The sequence below is a fragment of the Rhincodon typus genome, chromosome 4 (assembly GCF_021869965.1).
Source record: "Rhincodon typus isolate 14 chromosome 4, sRhiTyp1.1, whole genome shotgun sequence".
Lineage (NCBI taxonomy): Eukaryota > Metazoa > Chordata > Chondrichthyes > Orectolobiformes > Rhincodontidae > Rhincodon > Rhincodon typus.
Genome location: NC_063335.1, coordinates 43429852 through 43451387, shown reverse-complemented (window position 1 = coordinate 43451387; position 21536 = coordinate 43429852). Strand labels below are relative to the sequence as shown.

Genomic DNA, 21536 nt, shown 5'->3' with positions numbered 1-21536 from the left:
GTTTTGGGATGCGGTGGGGGGAGGGGAGATTTTGAAACTTGTGAAATCCACATTGATACCATTGGGCTGCAGGGTTCCCAAGCGGAATATGAGTTGCTGTTCCTGCAACCTTCGGGTGGCATCGTTGTGGCACTGCAGGAGGCCCAGGATGGACATGTCGTCTGAGGAATGGGAGGGGGAGTTGAAATGGTTCGCGACTGGGAGGTGCAGTTGTTTGTTGCGAACCGAGCGTAGGTGTTCTGCAAAGCGGTCCCCGAGTCTCCGCTTGGTTTCCCCGATGTAGAGGAAGCCACACCGGGTACAGCGGATGCAGTATCGCGACTGGGAGGTGCAGTTGTTTGTTGCGAACCGAGCATAGGTGTTCTGCAACATATCAGCAGGAATGTTAATGTCCCCTTTATTGTTACAATTCTAATATCAAAGTTAGGCATCTTTCTTTCCTCTGTCAGTTTTTGTCAATTACGCATGACTTCCAATCCTTGTCTCATTTGTTGTTCTTTCATTTTCCACTGAATGTACAAAATTGCTGTTATTGGCAATTTTTATTCCTTTCTAATCTTTTATCTTTTTCCTAAATGATGATTTATCCCATCATTTAGGTCACATCAGATACTTACCTACTAAGCATAGGTGTCAGACTTGCACAGATATCACCAACTGATGCAGTTATATCCAGATCCCAATGACCAGCTGGATAACCTGCTTTGATTTTCTCCATCTTTCCTGACCTTTCTCACAGCTAAATCCTGATGGGAATGTAACCCAATTGCCCCATACTTCCCAATTCGGACGAATGTTTCAAGACTCGGGATTGCTCGCAGCTCCATTTGCTTTAATAACTACCTAATGTTGTTTTTTCGCACTTCCATATCCTCTCATGCAAAAAGCAATACGAGGAAAAAAACGTCTTTTCACACAACGAATGTTTAAGGGATGGATCACACTGCCTCAGAGTATTCAAAATGGAACTACAGACTGTTATTAGTAGGGTTGTTGGGGGGTGGGGATGGGGAGTGCAGTAATGAGCTGAGGGAAGGTATAGGGATGTCATTAGGGGAGTTACTCATTCAGACTGTTGCTGCTGACACAATAGGCTGAATGGCCTCTGTAACGATTAGAATAAGGTCAGCTAGGGTGGGTCCATAGAATACGAGCTCCCTGATTGGGGCTGTTAACCTGGTCCAATCAAGGAACCCTGGCTGACCGATATAAACAGGACTGTCAGAGGTTCTGTTTATTCTAGAGCTGGCTCTGAGCTAGCTGGGTCAGCATCATGTAATATGAATGTGTAAATAAAGGGTGACTTGGTGATGGGATACCTGCACTGTAACAATTCTGCGGTGCTGTAATGTTCCAAATACAGTGGCTATTTTGCTAATCAGACCACTAATTGTGACTGACAACACTGCCAGAGAAAACACAAGGCATAGGTAAAGCTCTAAAATAAGTCCATGTAATCCACCACTGGTTTATAAGACTGCTGTCCCTACATGGAAAGCTGCACAATTTATTTGGTTCACAATCTAAGCTGCTGGATATCCTCGGCTTCAGTAACTGGAGACAAGTCAGCTTCTATGTTTCACTATCCTAAATTGCAGCTGCTCTCCACTCAGGCCCCTTTCCTTTCTTATCTTCCACTGCATTCAAAAATGCATGGACTTGAAATAACGTGTAGGATGTGGTCACCCCACCCTGAATAAAATCCAGTCTCACAGAAAATAAACACAGTTTGCCGCAGGGACATTACAAAAAAAATGGGCTTGGTTAGCTCAGTTAGCTGGACAGCAGAGTGGTACCAATGGCATGGGTTCAATTCCTGCACTGGCTGGGGTTTCCATGAAGGGGACTCTCCTCAATCTTTTCCCTTGCCTGAGGTGTGGTGACAGTCATGTCTCTCTTTCTCTAACAAGAGACAATAATTATGGTCCAGTGAGACTAAAAGAATTTTCCTTCACCAAAGAGCAGCAGTCAAGTCTTGCAGTCCTTTAATTTCAGTAGCCAATGAAAATAAATCAATGTGGGCTGCTATTAACTAGATTACATTAATGTACACAATAAGAACTCTGATACAACTTGTTTGTAGGTAAAGTGTTAAATGTTAATTGATAATTGAAAGCAAAAAGTATTATAAATATTATGATACCAATGTAGAGATCTATTCTGGAAAAAGAAATCAAACTTAATGCTGCTCTAGGAATTTGCACTTACTACTGGGGAACTAGATCTTATTAGGAAAGTAGCTTAACATCAAAGAAGTACTTCTGCCAATCAATCCAAGTCAATTGCATCACATGTCAACTAGGGCATGTTTTTGAAGCAAGCAGAATATTTTGATATGTTGTGATGCTGCAATTTGAAAAAGTACAAAGCCAGGCAATATCAGCACTGATTTTCATGTAATGGAAATACTAGTTTAAGCAAAAAAAACCATAATACAGAAAAACTTTGGTGTAAAATGGGCTAACGGCATAAGCCTTGTGGTGAGAGAAAATGATTGAACACGTATAAATGCTTCAAGGTTTCACAAAACACTGACAGAGTAGAATGTTACATTGTGAATGTCTATATACTTTATATTTTATTTACAAGCACAGGAACTCAAATACAAATTAAGCAGCTTATTCTAATAGCTGGTTAACACACATTGGTTTGCTCTGAGCATGTGATACTTCATCACAAGTGAAAAAAAGTCAAAATAACAGTTCTCGTTGAGTTTACATTTCAAGCACATCCTTTAAAAGTTATTTCAAAGGATCTTAGTTTTTACAAGCAGAGACACAAACCAATTGAGTGAGGAATGTCTGGAAATCACCTAAGCTATAGATTCAATGTCAACATCTTTTTGATAGGACACAAAATCCTGGACTTGGTCAATCAGATGCAAATATCACATCTGGGTCAGAGTTGTCAATCATTCAAGGCCATCTCCACATCTAGGTTACAGTAGCTCAATTTTCACACTTGGGAAATAATTAAATTAACACAATGTTAACTCTCTTTTGTTGAATCCCTCTGCAGCAATGAAGAAATATCACCCCAGGAATCTTCCCAACCAGTTGGATGGGTGTGTGACTGAAAGAATTACACTCAAAAGGGCTACCACTAGATATTTTTCATAATATTTTAGAAGTACGGAGTAAGTTGAAAAGAAAGTCTGAAAGAACTTACCTAGTGTCAGGGTTTCAGCATTTCAGCCTTGCTGTTATCAGATTTTTTTTTAACTTTTGGTATAAAAACATGACCTAATTATCTTAGTCATGTACTTTGACATAGATAGGAAAGTGAAACTTGATGTTAAAGTTTCTAGCGGAGCTCTTTAAGCTCAACAAGAGAATAAGGATTCTCATTTCCCTCCACCCCCCATTGACACTACAATAAAGTTAAATAACCCCAAACCTTTTGCTTTTATCTCAAGTTACATAATAGTGGGCTTCTAACACTCCAAGTGACTGTGTGCTGGTAGTGTTTTTACTCTGGGTACCAGCAGGTGATTGATGAGGCTGTCAAAACACTGTGGTAGATGAAAAACTTGGCTTTGGCTCAGTGTTATCAAAACTAATCTAAAATATTTATTCCATCTGCTCCAACACTTTAATCACAATTTCATCACGCTGCCAAGAATGCGGCTTGACAATAAATCATAAATTCACACAGGCAATTCCTTTTGTAAGCACTTTATTTCACTTACATTCTCATGTCTTGGAAATAAGGATCATGTAAAGTTTCAATTTTTAATTCAACAGAACATTTAGACATTCAACAGACTCTAAAGTATTGAAAAATCTTATTGCAATTAGAAATTAAATATTAATCCCAAGCTATGTACATGTTAACAGTGACTGCATTTTAAAAATAATTACAAAACCCTTCAGGATGTTGGTGATAAGGCTTTTACAGAAATGTTATCATTTCTCACTCAGATAATTTGTAAATATTTAAAATCAGATGTATCTTGATGGAAAATTCTATATAATCTCTTCTGTTGGCAGAATCAAAGAACGTTTTTGAATCGGCAATGCAGACATCAAAATCCAGACTATTTGAAGGATGACATTATTTTAAGTGTTATATTTCTTTACACACCCTGACACACAGGTAGGTTTAAAAGATATTGACTGCCATGATCACACTCAACAGCCTTGGTCAGCAAAGGGCACAGGCCAATAACTGTGTAGTGAAGTCAGAAAGTCCTGAACTTTGCCAGGTCCTCTTCCATTCTCACATATTGTTCTTTCAACCATTCCACTGTTTTCGCATGTTCCTCCTCCACCTCTGCACTTTTGCGGCGCTGTTCAATTACAAAGGCTTCCCATTCAGCCTTGCGCCTTTCTCTGTTGGCTTGCAGCCGATCTTTCTGTAAACAACAAGAAGAAAATGTGTTTTTGACCAGATGTAAACATCTCAGCCTTTCTAAAGATACAGGCCAGCAACTTTTACAAACACATTCTTTTTACCCATTCTTCATTCAGGGAACAAAATTAGCCCCTTAATATTGGCCCTTGATCTGTTTATGTAAAACCTACTTTGTAGCAATCATTAACACAGCAGTTGGTTTAAGAGTCTTCTACGAAATAAATCTCACTCCCAAAGCCTGAGAGCTCTATGAAGTCTAATACCATTGAAAATAATTATTTTATCTGCACTTTGCAAAAATACAGACAGTTCAGATTTTAAACTGACCTCTGCAACTTAGTTCATTCTGTGCAACTCAACGAGTACCCGTGATTTTAGCTCAGAAGTTAACAACTGTCAATGAGAACACCACAGAAAATTAAAGTCAATTTCCTAGCAGTTCCTTGTACTGCTGTAACTTTGCAGGAAATTACAGTATTGGATCAAGAAAACTCTCTGTAAAATACACTGTCATATTAATTTTCCAAAAATGCAGTTAAGTGTGCTATTTTGACAACAGTCATTACACTTCAAACTAATTCATTGGCTGTGAAATGCTTTGGGACATCCTCAGGATGTAAAAGGCATGTATGTATATGCAACTCTTTCCTTCTGTCTGCCTTCCTGTCAATTCAGAAACACAGCTGTTAAAAGCAACGTTGCTTCAAAAGGTTAAATAAGTTCAACTTAAAAACTACAGGATCAGTGAAACATAACCTGAACTGTTAATGCTACTTTTCACAAAAACCCTGTTTTAATTGGTCTGTAAAGGGTTGCCTCTATAATTCAGTTTTCCTCCTTCCTATACATGTCTTTTCTATTTCTCACCGTGCTTATTTTTCTGAACTAATTCTCTGTAAATGTTCTAGTTTCCATCTGCTACACAACTGTTTATTTGTCAGAAGCACTGAGGGTTAAATTCCACCGTGATGTGGTGTAAGTGATTAGTAACTCATTCAAAATCAACAAAACAACTTACATTTATAAAACATCTTGAAAGTAAAGGAACATCTCAAGATGCTGCATGGAAGAAATGAAACAAAATATGACACCGAGACACACAAGTATTAGGTTAGATGACCAAAAGAGGAAAGCAAAGTAGAAAGGCTGAGAGGTTTAGGGAGGCAATTCCAGGGTTCAGGGTCCAGGCAACTGAAAACACAGCCAGACTCAGGGATTTGAAAATAAGAATGGAAATTTTATATAGAAGACAAAAATCATACATGGTACTTGCATAACTAAATGGACCAAGCCAGCCTGAGGAACTTTATTTTCTAGATAGGTTATGCAAAGCGAGGCATACTTTGAGGCACATTTTTCCAGATAAAGCCATGCCCATTATGAACTAGACTGAACATTGTCTTTGATTTCAGTGGTTGATGAGTCAATCAATATTCTTCAGCTAAAATAAGAACACAATATGCCAGAAAGAGTTGATGCACACCCCTCGGGCACGGTGAAGAAAACGTACAAGGAACATCTTCCTTCCTCACAATAAGGCATTCTAATGGTGAATTATTAGTTTCAAGTTTTCACAGTAAACCACATTCATTTAGGTCAGTTTCTGCCATCTCAGGAGTGGACTATTGACTATACAAAAACAGAAATTTGTGTGATTGCATAGGCCACTCACCATTTGCATCCAAAAGATATGGCAGGCCTGTTTAAGTGAACATATCTAAATTGTAACATATCTTTTCTTGTAGAAGCTGACAGACTTGCGATACATTTTCAGCAATTTCTGATTTCTAGTAATTACAGTGTTGAAACATTAACTCCTTTATTCTCCACAGAGGCTGACTGACTTGGTAAGTGTTCTGTTTTCGTTTCAGATTTCTGGCTTCTGCAGTTCTTTTCTTTTTATTTGCCATCTCTCAATGCAATTTTCCAGAAGCCAATGCAATCAAGTTAAACACGGGTGGTCACTCAGGCTCCAATGAATCAAGGGTCAAGGCAAAATAGCAGGGTCACCCACAATTGCTGCTAATGCTAAGTGCTTGGTGAGAGTGAAATCTGTGTACTTAATGCAAGTTGCCAATCATGTAAAATTGGGAAAAACCTCCATAAATAATGTATCTTAAAATTATGTTAACTAAAATCTTCAACAGCAAAGATCAGGATTCTAAAAAAGTTGAAAAGTTAATTGGACTTGTGCATAAAACTAACAATACCAAGGTATTTGCGTCTCTCCTTTGCACAATAAAGCCCACCATCTACATTTGTCATCAACAAGAAACTCTTTTCCCAAGCTATATGCCAGAATTTAGGAAATCTACTCAAAACGTTACAAAATCATAGAGAAAAACTGGTGAAAACTGGCAAGAAACAGTTTTCCCATATTTACTGTAACAAAACCAGTTTCCCCCTAAATCCTCTCTGCTCTTTGGTGAGCAATGTGTTTATTCCTTCATGGTATGATTATATTGGACATCAAAAAAAAATTATACCAAGTTTACTGTTACTGCAAATATTTAACTATTAAACTGTAACATTTTAAGCATATTTATGGGTCTATGTCTTCTCCATATAAATGGAAGACAAAGTTAGTACCCTACTTGTATTTTGAATACCAGTTGGGTCAAAATCCTGGTATTCCCTCCCTAATGGCATTGTGGGTTTACCTACAGCACTTGGCTGTAGCAGTTCAAGAAGGCAGATCACCATCACCTTTTCAATGGCAAGTAGGGATGGGCAATAAATGCTGGACCAGGCAACAATGCCTATGTCCCTCAAGTGCATTTAGTAATATGTATATAAGATTATGTTAGCCAGTATATATAGCAGAGCAGAATACAAATAAGTTTGGACACTGGCACTACAAGCAATGTGCCAAATCAAAATACCAATATCTCCTGATCCATTGTACTGTCTTGTATTCTGAATATCTTGCACATGCTGTGAACTGCTTTCAACTTAAAGCCCTCTCTTCCTCAAAAGCCTCTCCCCACCTGAAGCCTTTCTCCAAGATATATTTAAACCACTCTCAAAGAAAGCGCATAAGTTTTACATACAAAAAAAACTTCAAAATTAGCAAAAACTGATTTACTTTTAAAAACAATCAGCAAATGCTCAAGTTTGAAAATCACTTGCTAATGGCGTGCGTGAGATACACAGTTCATTAATCTTTTCACCACATGTCCATTAGAGAAAAGGATTTGGCCTAATTAGAGATGGCACTGAACAAAATCAAGTAGTGATACTGACAATACAAAGTGTTAGTGACATTCTCAGTAATTTGTTTTATTTTTTCATGGAATGTGGATGTTGGTGGAAAAGACACCATTTGTTTCTCAACTTAATTGCCCTTCAGCTAAATGCCTTGTTTGGTGATGAGGAAAGAAGGTTTCGAAGGGTACACTGATGAGGTTAAACGACGTTGGGGTAGGAGGAGCCTGAGTGCAGCCTTAACAGAAGCATAGACCAGCTGGGCTGAGTGATTAATTCTGCACTAAGTGCAATGTAAGCTGCTTTGAGAAATTACATGACTCTAATTTACTTCATTTCCTTGGCTATTCCTTCAGCAGATCGATTGGATTCCCAGTATATGCTCTTTGGAGCAGGAAGAATGATAAATTTTGATTTGCCTCAGTCATGCTGACTGTTTAAAATCATTCTTGCTGTGAGATTGTTCCACATGAGTAAATAAACCAAGTCTTCTTGCAACGGAAATTGGTTTGCCCATATATCAAAATTCCATCATAGCAATGTGATTCTTGGTGTATGAACAATTGCTTCAGAGGATGATGCTCCATTTGTACCACACTAATGCTGTTCAAACTGGATAATATAAAATGGTGGCGGTGGCTCAGGAGACCTCAGTACTGGTTCATTCCTTCCAGGTTTCTTCCATATAACCAATAGAAAATGGGAAATGTGGTCTTTAGAGCAAGCTTGCAAGGTCTATGACTTGGCTGAGTGCTCAGCCGCCCAGTAATTCACTTTGCCCACTGCGAGCCTATTCGGGCCTTTCTGGAGCAGCAGGGGAGATTCATTCCAAGAAATACTAACATTGCATTCAATAACTGTTCTAGAATCTATTCCAGTATACAGAAAACCTGCTGGCTTCAGTCAAGACTTCAGCCAAGAATGACTCCTGCTCGCAAGTCATCAGAGGCCCTGAAAAATGTGCTGTGGTCAGATCCGTGAGCCATGGCCAAAGGTGAAATGAGAGGTTTTGGTGGCGAGAGCAGAAGAATTAGAACCTCAAGAGATAATGGCTACTTACAGGTTGAGAATCCATTGGGAAGGGAAATCATGATTTTTTAAAAAGTACACGTGGATGTCAAAGGGGAAACCACCTCGTTAATTGTATACATTGACTTTTTTGCTGAAAAAATAAAGACATTTGCTTAAAGCTTCTCAGTTTTCACTGCTTAGGATAATTCGCAAGAAAACCAATGAAACGGAAAACCATACTATCTGAGTGGAGAGTACTGATTGATTGGCAAGTTCTGTGCTCTCTGTGGCAAGCAGTAATAGACTCAAAGTCATATAACACGGAAACAGACCCTTCGGTCCAACCAGTCCATACCGAACATAATTCCAAACTAAATTATTCCCACCTGCCTGCTCCTGGCACATCTCTCTCCAAACCTTTCCTAATCATGTACTTATCCAAATGTCTTTTAAACATTGTAATTGTACATGCATCCACCATTTCCTCAGGAAGTTCATTCCACACATGAACCACCCTATGTAAAAAATTTGCCTCATGTCTTTTTTAAATATCTCTTCTCTCACCTTAAAAATGTGCCCCCGGTCTTGAAATCCTCCATCTTAAGGAAAAGACAACTACCATTAACTCTATCTATACCTCTCATTATTTTATAACCTTCCATCAGGTCGCCTCTCAACCTCCTGCACACCAGTAGAAAAAAGTCCCAGCCTATCCAGCCTTTGTTCTAACTGAAACCTTCCATACCTGGCAACATCCTGGTAAATCCTTTCTGAACACTCTCCAGCTTGATAATATCTTTCCTATAACTGAGCACAGAACTGGCCACAGTATTCTAGAATAGGACTCACCAATGTTCTGTACAACCTCATCATGACTTCCCAATGCCTATACTCAAAGGACTGAGCAATGAAGGCAAGCATGCCAAACTCTTTTTTTAACCACCCTATCTATATGCGACACAAACATCAAAGAATTATGTACCAGCAACCCAGGTCCCTCTGTTCTACAATACCACCCAGGCCCTACCCTTAATTGTATGAGTCCTGTATATTAATTGTATTTCTTGCATTTATCCAAATTGAACTCCATCTGCCATTTTTCAGCCCATTGACCCATTTGATCAAGATCCCACCGTAATTTTAGAAAACTTTCTTCACGTTCTACTACAGTACCAATTTTGATATCATCCACAAACTTATTAACCATACCTTCTATATTCTCATCAAAATCATTTGTATAAATGACAAACGAAAGAGGACCCAGAACACAGCTGGTCACAGGCCTTCAATCCAAAAAGTACACTTCGCCATCTCTCCGTCTCCGGCCGTTAAGCCAAATATGTATCCAGTTGTCACTCTGAATTCCACGTGACCCAACTTTACTAATTAGTCTACCTTGCAGAACCTTGTCAAAGGCTTTACTAAAATCCAAATAAACAAAGTCTACTGTTCTACCACCAATCAAGTTTGAGAGACATGATTTTCCTGGCACAAAAGATTCAACTCAGAGAACAAATTCCTCCTCACCTCTTAAATTGGCACTCCTTTATTCTGAGACCCTACCTTCTGGTCCGAGACTCTCCCATGAGGGAAATCATCCTCACACCATTAACCCTGTAAAGCCCCTTAAGAAGTCTACATGTTTCAATGAAATCACCTCTCATTCTTCTAAATTCCAATGAGTAGAATTCCAAATGGTTTAGCCTTTTCTTATAAGGCAATCCCTCCATACTGGGAATCATCCTATCTGAACTTTCCCCGATGAAGTGATATCTTTCCTTAAATAAGGGGACCAAAACTGCTCTTAGCACTCCAGATGTGGTCTCACTAGCACCTTGTAGAGTTGCAGCAAGAATTCCCTACTCTTATCCTTTAATCTCACTGAAATAAGGGTCAACATTTCATTAGCTCTCCTGACTACATGCTGCACCTGTGTGCCAACTTTGTGTTTAATACACATGTAGCACGAAGTTGTTTTGTGTTGCAGCTTTCTGCAGTTTTTCTGAATTTAAATAATACTCTGTTCTTTTGTTCTCACTTCCAAAATGTACAATTTCACATTTTCTCACGTCATACTCCATTTGCCAACTTCTCCTACTTATTTAACATATCAACATTTCTTAACTCGTGAATCCCTCTCACAGCCTGTCTTTCCACCCATTTCAGTGACATCTCTGCAAATTTAGCTACAGTACAGTAATTTCCCTCCTCCAAATCATTAACGTATATTCTAAACCATTGCGGTCCCAGCACTGATTCCTGTGGAACCCCCTACTGGTTGCAGTCGCCATCCTGAAAAAGAACCATTTAACCCCAAGCTGCTGTTTTCTGTCCATTAGCCAATTCCCTACCCACACCAATATGCTACCTCTGACACTACAGGCTCCTAGCCTATGATTTAAATTTTTCAGCTGTACCTTGTTGAATGCCTTCTGGAAATACAAATTTAATACATCTACTGGTACCACTCTGGTTGAGACTTCCTCAAAATAATGAATTAGTCAGGTGTGATTTCCCATTCATGAGGCCATGCTGATGCTGATTAGATTATGATTTTCCAACTATTCTGTTATTAATTTTTTAATAAATGATTCCAATACTTTTTCAACAATAGATGTCATGCTAATTAGTCTGTAGTTGCATGATTTTTGCCTCCTTCCATTTTTGAATCAGAAGGTCACATTAGCAGTTTTCCAATCCTCGGATACTTCTCCAGAATCCAAAGATTTTTAGAAAATTATAACCAATGCATCCACTATCTCTGCAGCTACTTTTTTTTTTTAAGGATCCTAGGATGCAAGCCGTCAGGGCGAGGCAAGTTATCTGCCTTTAACCCCATTAGTTTGTTTAATTGACTAAGCTGACTGATAGTTGGCTGCCAGGTTTTGTTACGCCGTGTGTACAAGTATATACAGCATTTAGTAGATGCAACTGCACACAATGCGAGCCCAACTGACAATCTTAAGTTGGTTGATAGTGTAATTCCTCACAATCAGATTATACAGCCCAATTGGAGAATTACATCCAATGTTGATAAAACTCCAGCACAGTGTCCAAGTCCACACTGGTTGGGTACTGGCGGTATCTTGATTATTGCAAATGGCAGGAAGGAAATGTTGTTTGATTTGATCGATCAGTCTTTGAAATACAAGCACTAGATACCTGGCATCACACTAACAACAGAAATTCATATACCACATCAGTAGTTTGTGTGACAGGCAGGATGTCTTTTTGATAGTGTTGAGTTTCATTTGTGCTGTTACTGCATAGTAGCAATGTGAAACAGCTAGCTTCACCTGGTATTCAAACTTTTGAGATACCTTAAACAAAAACAGAAAATGCTTGAAAGCTGAGTACGTCTGGTAGTATCAGTGGAGAGAGAAGCAGTTATTGTTTCAAGTCCTATATGGCTCTTTTTCAGAACATGAGATACCTTGCCCATCTAGAATAACTGGAGGTAATGCATCACCTACCATCAACATGTCATATTAATTTGAAAAGCTTCCACTGCAGTTTTGTAAAGTATTCCTTTAAAAGGGATTGTTCATGAGTTAATTCAATGAATTTTTTCGTAGGTTTTCAAAATAGTATTAAAGAAGAGTCTGACTGCCTGACTTTCTTTTGCAGCTACATTCCAGTCAACGCCTTGTCCACCAGTATACTCAGGGACTTCCACAACTGTTGGGTGCTACATGGTCTGTAGCTCATCCTTAACCTGGAAATGATTTTATAATTTAACCTGTATTTAATGCCAACACCACTGTTAAGATGGAGCACTAAATGCGTATGTGCAAAACGTAGCACTGCAGTAGGGAATTTGTTGCCAGTACACTGTCTAATCCAATGCATTCTCAAGGGCTGAGCTGTAGTTCCCAGCTGGTCACAGTGTCTGTTCCGCAGACTTAGGAACTGTAAAAAAAAAAACTTACTGATGTGATGTCATGGGTGCAACTGCACATCTGCAGATGGATCAAGGCAGCCACTGGGAACACCTAGTCCATTAAATTTAGTTGGCTATGCTCCATTAAAGCTTTTGTTCTTTTTGTTACATCATCATAAAATCCCTACAGCGTGGAAACAGGCCCTTCGGCCCAACAAGTCCACATCGAACCTCAAAGCATCCCACCCAGGCTCATCCCCCTACAACCCACCTAATCTACTCATCCCTATGGGCATTTAGCATAGCCAATTCACCTAACCTGCATATCCTTGGACTGTGGGAGGAAACCCACGCAGACACGGGGAGAACGTGCAAACTCCACACAGATATTGCCGGAGGCTGGAATCGAACCTCAGTCCCTGGTGCCGTGAGGCAGCAGTGGTAACCACTGAGCCACAGCGCCGCCCTATTATTTGTATTTGTTTAAGGGATTGTTCTTTATTTTATTTGTTTAGTAAATAATTGTACTTTCAAAAGAGTATTAAGAGACTCTTATTGACAGTGGTCATGGGTTAAAGGGTTATTTGTAATTCTTACTTTGTGTGTATAAGTCTAAAACAGACTAAACATGGACTTTGGGTCTCTTCCTTCATCAGCTGGTTGTAGGAAGCTCAATATTCTTTGTATTTATTGTCATACTGCTTCCTGAAATTGAAAATGGGAAACTCTTACAAGTAACCGAACAGAAAAGCACAGGCTGTAGATCCTGGAGAAATTAGCCGAAGACCTACATTCAGGCAGGTCACTACCATGAAGACAATCACTGGGTTTTATTCAGAATGCAAATTTAATTACGATAAGTAAGGAAAAGAAGAGTACGTAACTGTGAAAATTAAGCACATACATCTTGCGAACTATGTATGGAGTTCAACATCATAATTCTGAAAAACATTTGGATGTGGAAAGGATTGGCTTTTGAATATATGAAACAATACAACTAACCTGATCTGCTTCTGGCTCTCTCTGCTGGATCCTGTTGGTAATTTGCTTTGCAGCTTCCACTGAAAAGAAATCCCAAACACAAAAGCCTGTGAACAGTGAGCACTCAGGATAATAATAGGAGTGAGATCTATATTAGCAAACTAAATCAACCACTGAAAACTACAGAATTTAAGATTGTGTGAACAGATCATGGAACTTGGCAGGACAGGTGAAGACAGCAGTAAATAAGTCAGTGTACTCAGCTTTACTCATAGGCACATAGTTGAACTTGTACAAGACACCCGTTAAATCTCAGCTGGAATACTGCATACAATTGTGGACACCACATTATAGGAAAGATGGGAATCTGTTGGAGAGTGTGTGCAGAACCATTTTACTAGAATGACTCTAGGTATGAAAAACTTCAGCTACAAGGACCGATTTAATAAATTGGGACTGTTCTCCCTGGAGAGAGAAGGTCTTAATGAGGGTTTCAACTCATGAGCAGGCTAGGCTGGGCAGATAGGGTGAAGCTGTTTCTGCTTATAATAGAAAAGAGTGACAGGGCATAGATTTAAAGTGATGCGCAAACATAGCAAGAATTAGGTGAGAAAAAAAACTTTTTCACACAGCAAGTTGTTTGTTAGAATACACTCGGGAATGCGGTGATGCGGGTTTCATTGCGGCAGTCAAGAGGACATAGGATTTTTTGTTTGGATAGTAATGATATGCAGGGATATGGGAAAAAGGCAAGAGATTGGCACCAGATTAAAGAGCTAATGCAGGCATTATAGGCTAAATGGGCCTTCTTCTGCATTGTAATAATTGTGATTATCTTGCACACTGATGTGCATCAACACATGCTCTATAACAGTTGCTACAATTGTACAGGGGTGAAAGCAGCCCTTTTCTAAATCAGGTTATTTGTCTGGCAGAAAACTCTTTGCTCATTCACTGTAAAGAGCTTTCCATGACGGAGTGACACATTCCAAAGTCCAAGACTATGTACTGAGGGATGCAATAAAGCTTGCAGCAGTTGCTACAAAACCGAGCATCTCTGCCTGGCCCGTAACGGCCAACCTAACCTCCAGGTCACCACCCAATCCCCGTCCCACTCCCCCTCCAACATGTCCATCCTTAGCCTCCTCCAGTGTCACAACAACGCAGAACGCAAATTTGAACGACACCTTATTTTCCACCTGGGCACCCTACAGCCCAGAGAACTCAACATTTGAGTTCTCCAATTTCAAATAACTTTCTCACCCATTCCCTTGCTCCCTTCCTAGCCCCATCTCCTCCTTTCCCTTTCACCTTCTGATCCTCCTTTCCAGCCACCAACTGAATTCATCCCTGCCATCGGCCAACCAGGTCATACCGACTACCAGCACCCGCTTATCACCACCAGTGTCCATCTATCACCACCATCACCACCAATCTGCTTCCACCCCTTCCCCCCACCGCCTCACTTTATCTGCAGCTCCCCCGATCCCCACATCCAGTCCTGAAGAAGGGTAATACCCGAAATGTTGACTGACGCTGCATGGCCTGCTGTGTTCTTCCAGTCTCCTGTTTGTCTACCATGGATTCCAGCATCTGCAGTTTTTCTGTCTCACTGCCCTCATACTAAAAGGGCCTGCAATCCATACAAAATTCCTTAGATTGCATGTACCAGACAGGGCAGGTCAGGCAGCATCTATGAGTGTTAACATTTCGGGACAGGTGACCCTCCCTCACTGGACCCAAAATGTTAACTGATTCCTCTTTGCAGATGCTGCCAGACGTGCTGACCTTTTCCAGCAACTTTGGTTTTTGTTTCTGATTTACAGCATCTGCAGTTCTTTCGGTTTTTAAGGTTCAAATCGACTAATTCTTAAAACTTTGTTTATGGAATGCAGATATTGTTGGCTAGGTCAGCATTTATTGCCCATTCCCAATAAATGTGAATGTATATTGTAAATATAACTTGCAATCGTACATGCAGGAGGCACTGAAAGGTGGCACATACCATTGAAATAAATGGAACAGTATGGTAAATTATGTAAAACATGAGCGGTCATACAATTCACATCTACAACTTTTATGAATAAAGTATGTTTTTTGAAAAAGGTTGAAATATTTATGTGCCAGTTAATCACAGCCCATTCTTCTGACAATTACACACTGTTTAGAAACAGAGCCCTGGGCTACAAACACGTACTACAAATGTCTATTGCTTTAGCCCTCCCTCCAGTCTTGGAACAGAAAGGAAAGTTGTATCAGCTGTGACCCATTCATAACAGACAGAAGCAGATCAGCTCATGCCTCATCGTAGAGTAATCCAACTGGTCTGATTCCTCCACCTTTGTTCAGGAGGCCTGCAAACCATTTCTCTTCAGTTTATTTAATTCCCTTCCAAAAGCCATGATCGAACCTGTCTCCACCACACTCTCAGGCAGTACATTCCAGACCTTAATCACATACTATGCATATTACTATATATTTTTATTGCTGCTCATCTTAAACCTATGTCTTCTTGCTCCTGACCTTCCATCATTGGGAACAGTTTCTCCCCATCGACTCCATTTAGACTCCTCAACGCTGGCTGGCCAGCATTTACTGCATGCCCCTAGATGCCCTTGAGAAAGTGGTGGTGAGCTGCCTTCATGAAACATCCTTGCGCTATAGGTTGACCCACAATGCTATTAGGGAGGGAATTCTAGGAGGCTGACCCAGTGACAGTGAAGGAACGATGATCAATTTCTAAATCAGGATGATGAGTGGTTTGGAGAGAAACTTGCAGGTGGTGGTGTTCCCATGTATCTGCTGCTCTCGCCCTTCTAAATGGAAATGTGAGTTTGGAAGGTGTTGGCTAAGGATCTTTGGTCAATTTCTGCAGTGCATCTCGTAGATAGTACACACTGCTGCTACTGAGCATCGGTGGTGGCGGGAGTGGATGTAGCGCCAATCAAGCAGGCTGCTTTGTCCTGGATGGTGTCAAGCTTCTTGAGTATTGTTGGAACTGCACATATCCAGGCAAGTGTGGAGTATTCCATCACACTGCTGACATGTGCCTTGTAGATGATGGACAGGCTTTGGGGATTCAGGAGGTGAGTTACTCGCCACATTATTCCTAACCTCTGAACTGCTCTTGTAGCCACTCTGTTCACATGACAAATCCAGTTGAGTTTCTGGTCAATGGTAACCCCCAGGATATTGATAGGGAGGGATTCAGTGATGGAAACACCATTGAATATCAAGGGGCAGTGTCTTATTGGAGATAGTCATTGCTTGGCATTTGTGTGGAGTGAATGTTACTTGCCACTTGTCAGTCCAAGCCTGGTTATCGTCCAGATCTTTTTGAATTTGAACATGGACTGCTTGTGTATCTGAGGATTCACAAGTGGTGCCGAATATTGAGCAATCATCAGCAAACATCCTGCTTCTGACTTTTTAATTGGAGGGAAGGTCACTGATGAAGCAGCTGAAGATGGTCAAGCCTAAGAATTCAACTGCTGGAGGAACTCCTACAGAGATGTCCTGGAGCTGAGATGACTGACCTCCAACAACCATAACCATCTCTCTAGATCAGGTATGACTCCAACTAAATAGAGAGTGTGGCCCCTGATATCCGATGATTCCAGTTTTGTTAGGGCTTCTTAACGTCGCATTCAAATCAAATGTGGCCTTGATGTCAAGTACTGTCACTCTCACCTCACCTCCAGAATTCAGCTCTTTTGTCCATGTTTAGACCAAGACTGCAATGAGGTCAGGAGCTGGGTGGCTCTGCTGGAACCCAAACTAGACAACACCGAACAGGTTATTGCTGAGAAGGTGCTGCTTGATAGTGCTGTTGACGACAGCTTCCATCGCTTCACTGATGAATCAGAGCAAACCAATGGGGCAGTAATTGGCCGTGTTGAATTTGTCCTGCTTTTTGCATACAGGACATAGCTGGGCAATCTTCCACATTGTCGGGTAGATGCCAGTGTGTTGTAACTGTACTGGAACAGCTGGGCCTAGGGGAACAGAAGCCTTCAGTACTATTGCTGGAATGTTGTCAGGGCCATAGCCTTTGCACCATCGGTGCCTCCAACAGTTTCTTAATATCATGTGAAGTGATTCAAATTGGCTAAATACTGGTTTCTGTGATGCTGGGGATCACTGAAGATGGTGAAGAGGCCAAGATGGATCACCCACTCAACACTTCTGATTGAAGATTGCTGCGAATGCTTCAGCCTTATTTTTCGCACTTTGACTTGGAACACCTCCATCAAATCTGCTCTCCATTTTTACTTCTTTGGCGGTACCAAACTATCCATGCCAACACACGCCTACCCCTGTCCACATTGCTCCTGGGAAAACACCCAAACTCAGAGACTCCATCTTGACAGGTGGCATAACCTATTGACAAAATTCAAGATTGGAGACTGCATAACAGCACCGAGTCGTCCATTCCCAACAGTCAGCCAATGTGGAATATATTTCTCTTCAATTCACATCATCAACAGAGATGTTCAAGTAGAGATGAGGGGATAGGGAAAGAAGGGGGCAATTCTTATTGAACACAAGGGAGATTTGGTGGAGCCATTCAGCACACCTGCGAGCGTAAGTTTGCAGATCCAATTTACTGCAGTCTGTCAGTAGAATGGAAGTACTCGAAAAATGTCCACGGAACAAATTCTCCGGTAACATTCTGCATATTTCTGAGCAATGTTGTCTTTTATTTTTCTTTGTTGGGAACTACATGTTCCCTTTAAGATTGTAAAGTAGCCACGCATATTAACAGTAACATTTGTTACACTATGGTTTGTTCTGGATCACAGCATGTCCACACATCCACACATTCAGAGGCTACTAGCCTTTGCCAGTAAAGGAGGATTTCTCTTTTTAGTTGTAGGCCGTTTGAAAAAGGCCAGCACAGATGGGAACTATAAAACAGTGTCTAAACACACATTGTTGCTAAGAAGAATGTGTGTTCCAGACTCTCACCTAGACCTGAAGTTTTGCAAAGAATTCACGCTAAATATCAGCCACAAAGAAAAGGAAAAAAGTCCCTGATTGAAACAAGATGAAACATGCAGTTGAAGCTTTTCATCTTGCACTTATATTGACTGACACAACAATGTCAAATTTTAAAGGGAGCACCAATTTACTGCTCAGGAAAAACTGCTGATTGGTTGAGATGTTGTCTTGGAAAATGTATATTGTTCCTGAGCTTTTAAGAAAATTATTAGAAAAGCATAATGCTGGGACACGTTCTTTTTGCCTACAGAGTACAGGTGCCTGAATATGACTATATGTAGCTTCAAGCAAGTACAAGTAAGCCACATTATAGATTATCAATTGGGCTCCTAATTTGTTGTTTGCATAATGCTTAACACAATTTTGGGATTATTCAGCAAGTATCTAATTGCAGAGTCACATCTAATAATTGACATTACATTCTGAGTTTCTGACCATACTGAGTATGGTCAGTAATCTGAAAAGCTAAGGGAACATGCTGTTTGTCATGATCTGCCAGTCGTTGGGATGCACTGCCTATGTACCTGGCATGACATCAACACTGAAATTTCCATGTTAGAATTACACTTTCATTATTGAAGCTAACACAAAGTCCAACAATTTCTCCCTTACATCCCCTCCCCCTACAAACACAAAAACAGAAAGAACTGTGGATGCTGTAAATCAGGAACAAAAACAAAGTTGCTGGAAAAGCCCAGCACGTCTGGCAGCATCTGTGAAGGAAAATACAGAGTTAATGTTTCGGGTCTGGTGACCCTTCCTTCGCCCTACAAAAACACTGTGCTGAAGCTATAATTCATAAACTAGAAAAAACCAATCAGCACAGTGAGCTCATGCCAGCTCTCTAAAAGCTGTCAAATCAGTCCCATAGTAAATACTTTCCCCTCATAATCCCATGCCTTGTGTTCTTTCCCGATAGTCCTTAAAATTTTCTTTTATAAGAATGTATTCAGTTGCCTTGTGAAGCTAATTGTGCCACCTGCTTCCACCGCACCACCATGTAATGCATTCCAGGCTATTAAAACTTACGGCATTAAAAAAAAATCCCTTCATCAGCAAGCATACCTCCATCCACCCACAATTCTTTGCCCAATTAAGTCAAATATTTGCCCTCCTGTCTCTGGAAACTATTCTTAGTTTTTCTAGAAACAATGTTTAAGTTACAAAATACATATATATGTAAACTCACATTTAGCAAGAACACTTGGAATATTGCTGCTCATTGATTCCTGAGTTTGAGGAAGGACCTGGTCATTGAGCTCGATGATCAGATTGTTCACACCTGCCAACCCTCTCTGTTCTCGAAATCCACGCTTCTCCTTTCAAGGTAAATAAAAAAAAAAGGTGTCAGCCATTGACACTTCATATTTTTATCAGTTCTAAAAAGCAAGCAATATTCTGCATGATGTTAATATTATATAGATAAGCTACAATGATATTGGAATTCACAGCACCATCAGAAAGGAATATTGAGTAAAACCATTAGGATTAAAAAAAAAATGAGGTTTCACAAATGAAAAGAAAGGTACAGCAATGTCACATTTACAAATGATCAAACAGATTGTGGCCATTCTTCACGAATGACAGTGAATGTTATTCCAGTGACAGAAGGATGGGCAACCTGAGAACACAGATGGAAGTTGGCTGGCTCGAGTCAGAAGTAACATGATGGAATTGTTTCTTCTTAAAAATGCAGATAGGAATTTATACTACATGTGCTGAATGGGCAGTGATATCGATTCAATAGTAGAACACGTCAGAGCATTTGATAAATACTTGAAAGCAAAAAATTACACAGGAATTCTGAAAAGGTTGGGGGGGGAAGGTGTAAGTTTAATTAATTAATTAACTGTTTCAGAGGGCTGGTATAAGCATTATGGCCTCCCAATATGCTTTGCAATTCTATGTTTAATATTTGTTCCCCATGCTTTCATTTAGAAAAAGAAATCTATTTCAGGATTAAGTGTTCTCAGTTTTAGGCTCTTACCCACGATAAATACAAAATTAATATTAAGATGACAGAAAATAATATTTTTGTTACTGTTCCTTTTCCTCCAAATACCATGCCATTGCTTCCAAAAACCATTCCTACCGTGGTCACCAAATAACTCACTGGTACCATGTCAAAGTTGTTTTTTTTAAAAGAAGTGGAGGAATATGTGCAAATGGCCACTGCTGGAAGGCTGTTCCACCATTGACAGCATTGCAAAGTATGAAAAACTATCCAAAAGATATCATCATTGACACAATTCCCAAAGGAAAGTATGAGAATAATTTGGGAACACAAACCACAACTGCCTTTACACTTCCCTATCTCACCAGGGTTGATATCCTTCCAACTATCCATTTGAGATCACCATGGGCCCTGAATTGGAACCTGGTACATGCGGTCTGTAGGGTTGAGTACACTAAATAACACAAAGGCTAGTGGATTGGAGCTGTGAAGTTTCTGTGATACAGTCCCAACTTGTTAAATTTAAGTGGTTACTAATTAAAAAGGAACAAAGACAGTGTTCCCTGTCTTATGCTGATCACTGTGTTCAAACTGTTTTTACACATAATTAGTAATCCAGAGGCACCAGCATAATACTTTTGGGGCACGGGTTGAAATCCCAGCTGGTAGAATGTAATATCAATTAAGTAATATAAAGCAATTTCAGTCGTGGTGACCGTTAAGAATCTCGATTGCTGGAAAAACTCATCTAGTTCACTAATGGCTTTTAGAGAGGATATCTGCTGCCCTTACCTGGTTTGGCCTACATACAACTCTAGACTCTCTGTAATGTGGCTGATTTGTCATCTGAAATTGTCTTGAGAGCTACTTGGTTCAAGGATAATTAGGGATGGACAACAAGTGTTAGCCCTTCCAGCATGCCCTCATCCCATGACAGAATAAGGAAAACAAAAAGCTGCCTTAATGCAAAAATTCCTTAATTAACCCTTCTACATTCATGCCCCAAATAATACAAAGCCCAAGAGAGAACCAGCTCAAATCAATTTTGCTCCATTACACAAAGGATAAAATGCTACAGAAATTCACTTATCTAAACAATTATGAACCAAGTGGCTTACCCTGCAATGCATAACTCCAGAAATAGATAACATC

At 40.0% G+C, this 21536-nt stretch overlaps 1 protein-coding gene across 1 annotated transcript; it reads right to left on the bottom strand.

Moving 5' to 3' along the window:
* Positions 1-3658: 3658 nt before the first annotated feature.
* On the bottom strand, positions 3659-20552 carry bloc1s5 (biogenesis of lysosomal organelles complex-1, subunit 5, muted). Its single transcript, XM_048595739.1, has 4 exons — positions 20544-20552; positions 19620-19749; positions 13451-13509; positions 3659-4354 (listed from the first exon to the last, which is right to left on the bottom strand). Exons 1-4 carry the CDS (start codon positions 20550-20552, stop codon positions 4181-4183), a joined length of 372 nt encoding a protein of 123 aa, XP_048451696.1. The 3' UTR covers positions 3659-4180.
* Between the last annotated feature and the right edge of the window lie 984 nt (positions 20553-21536).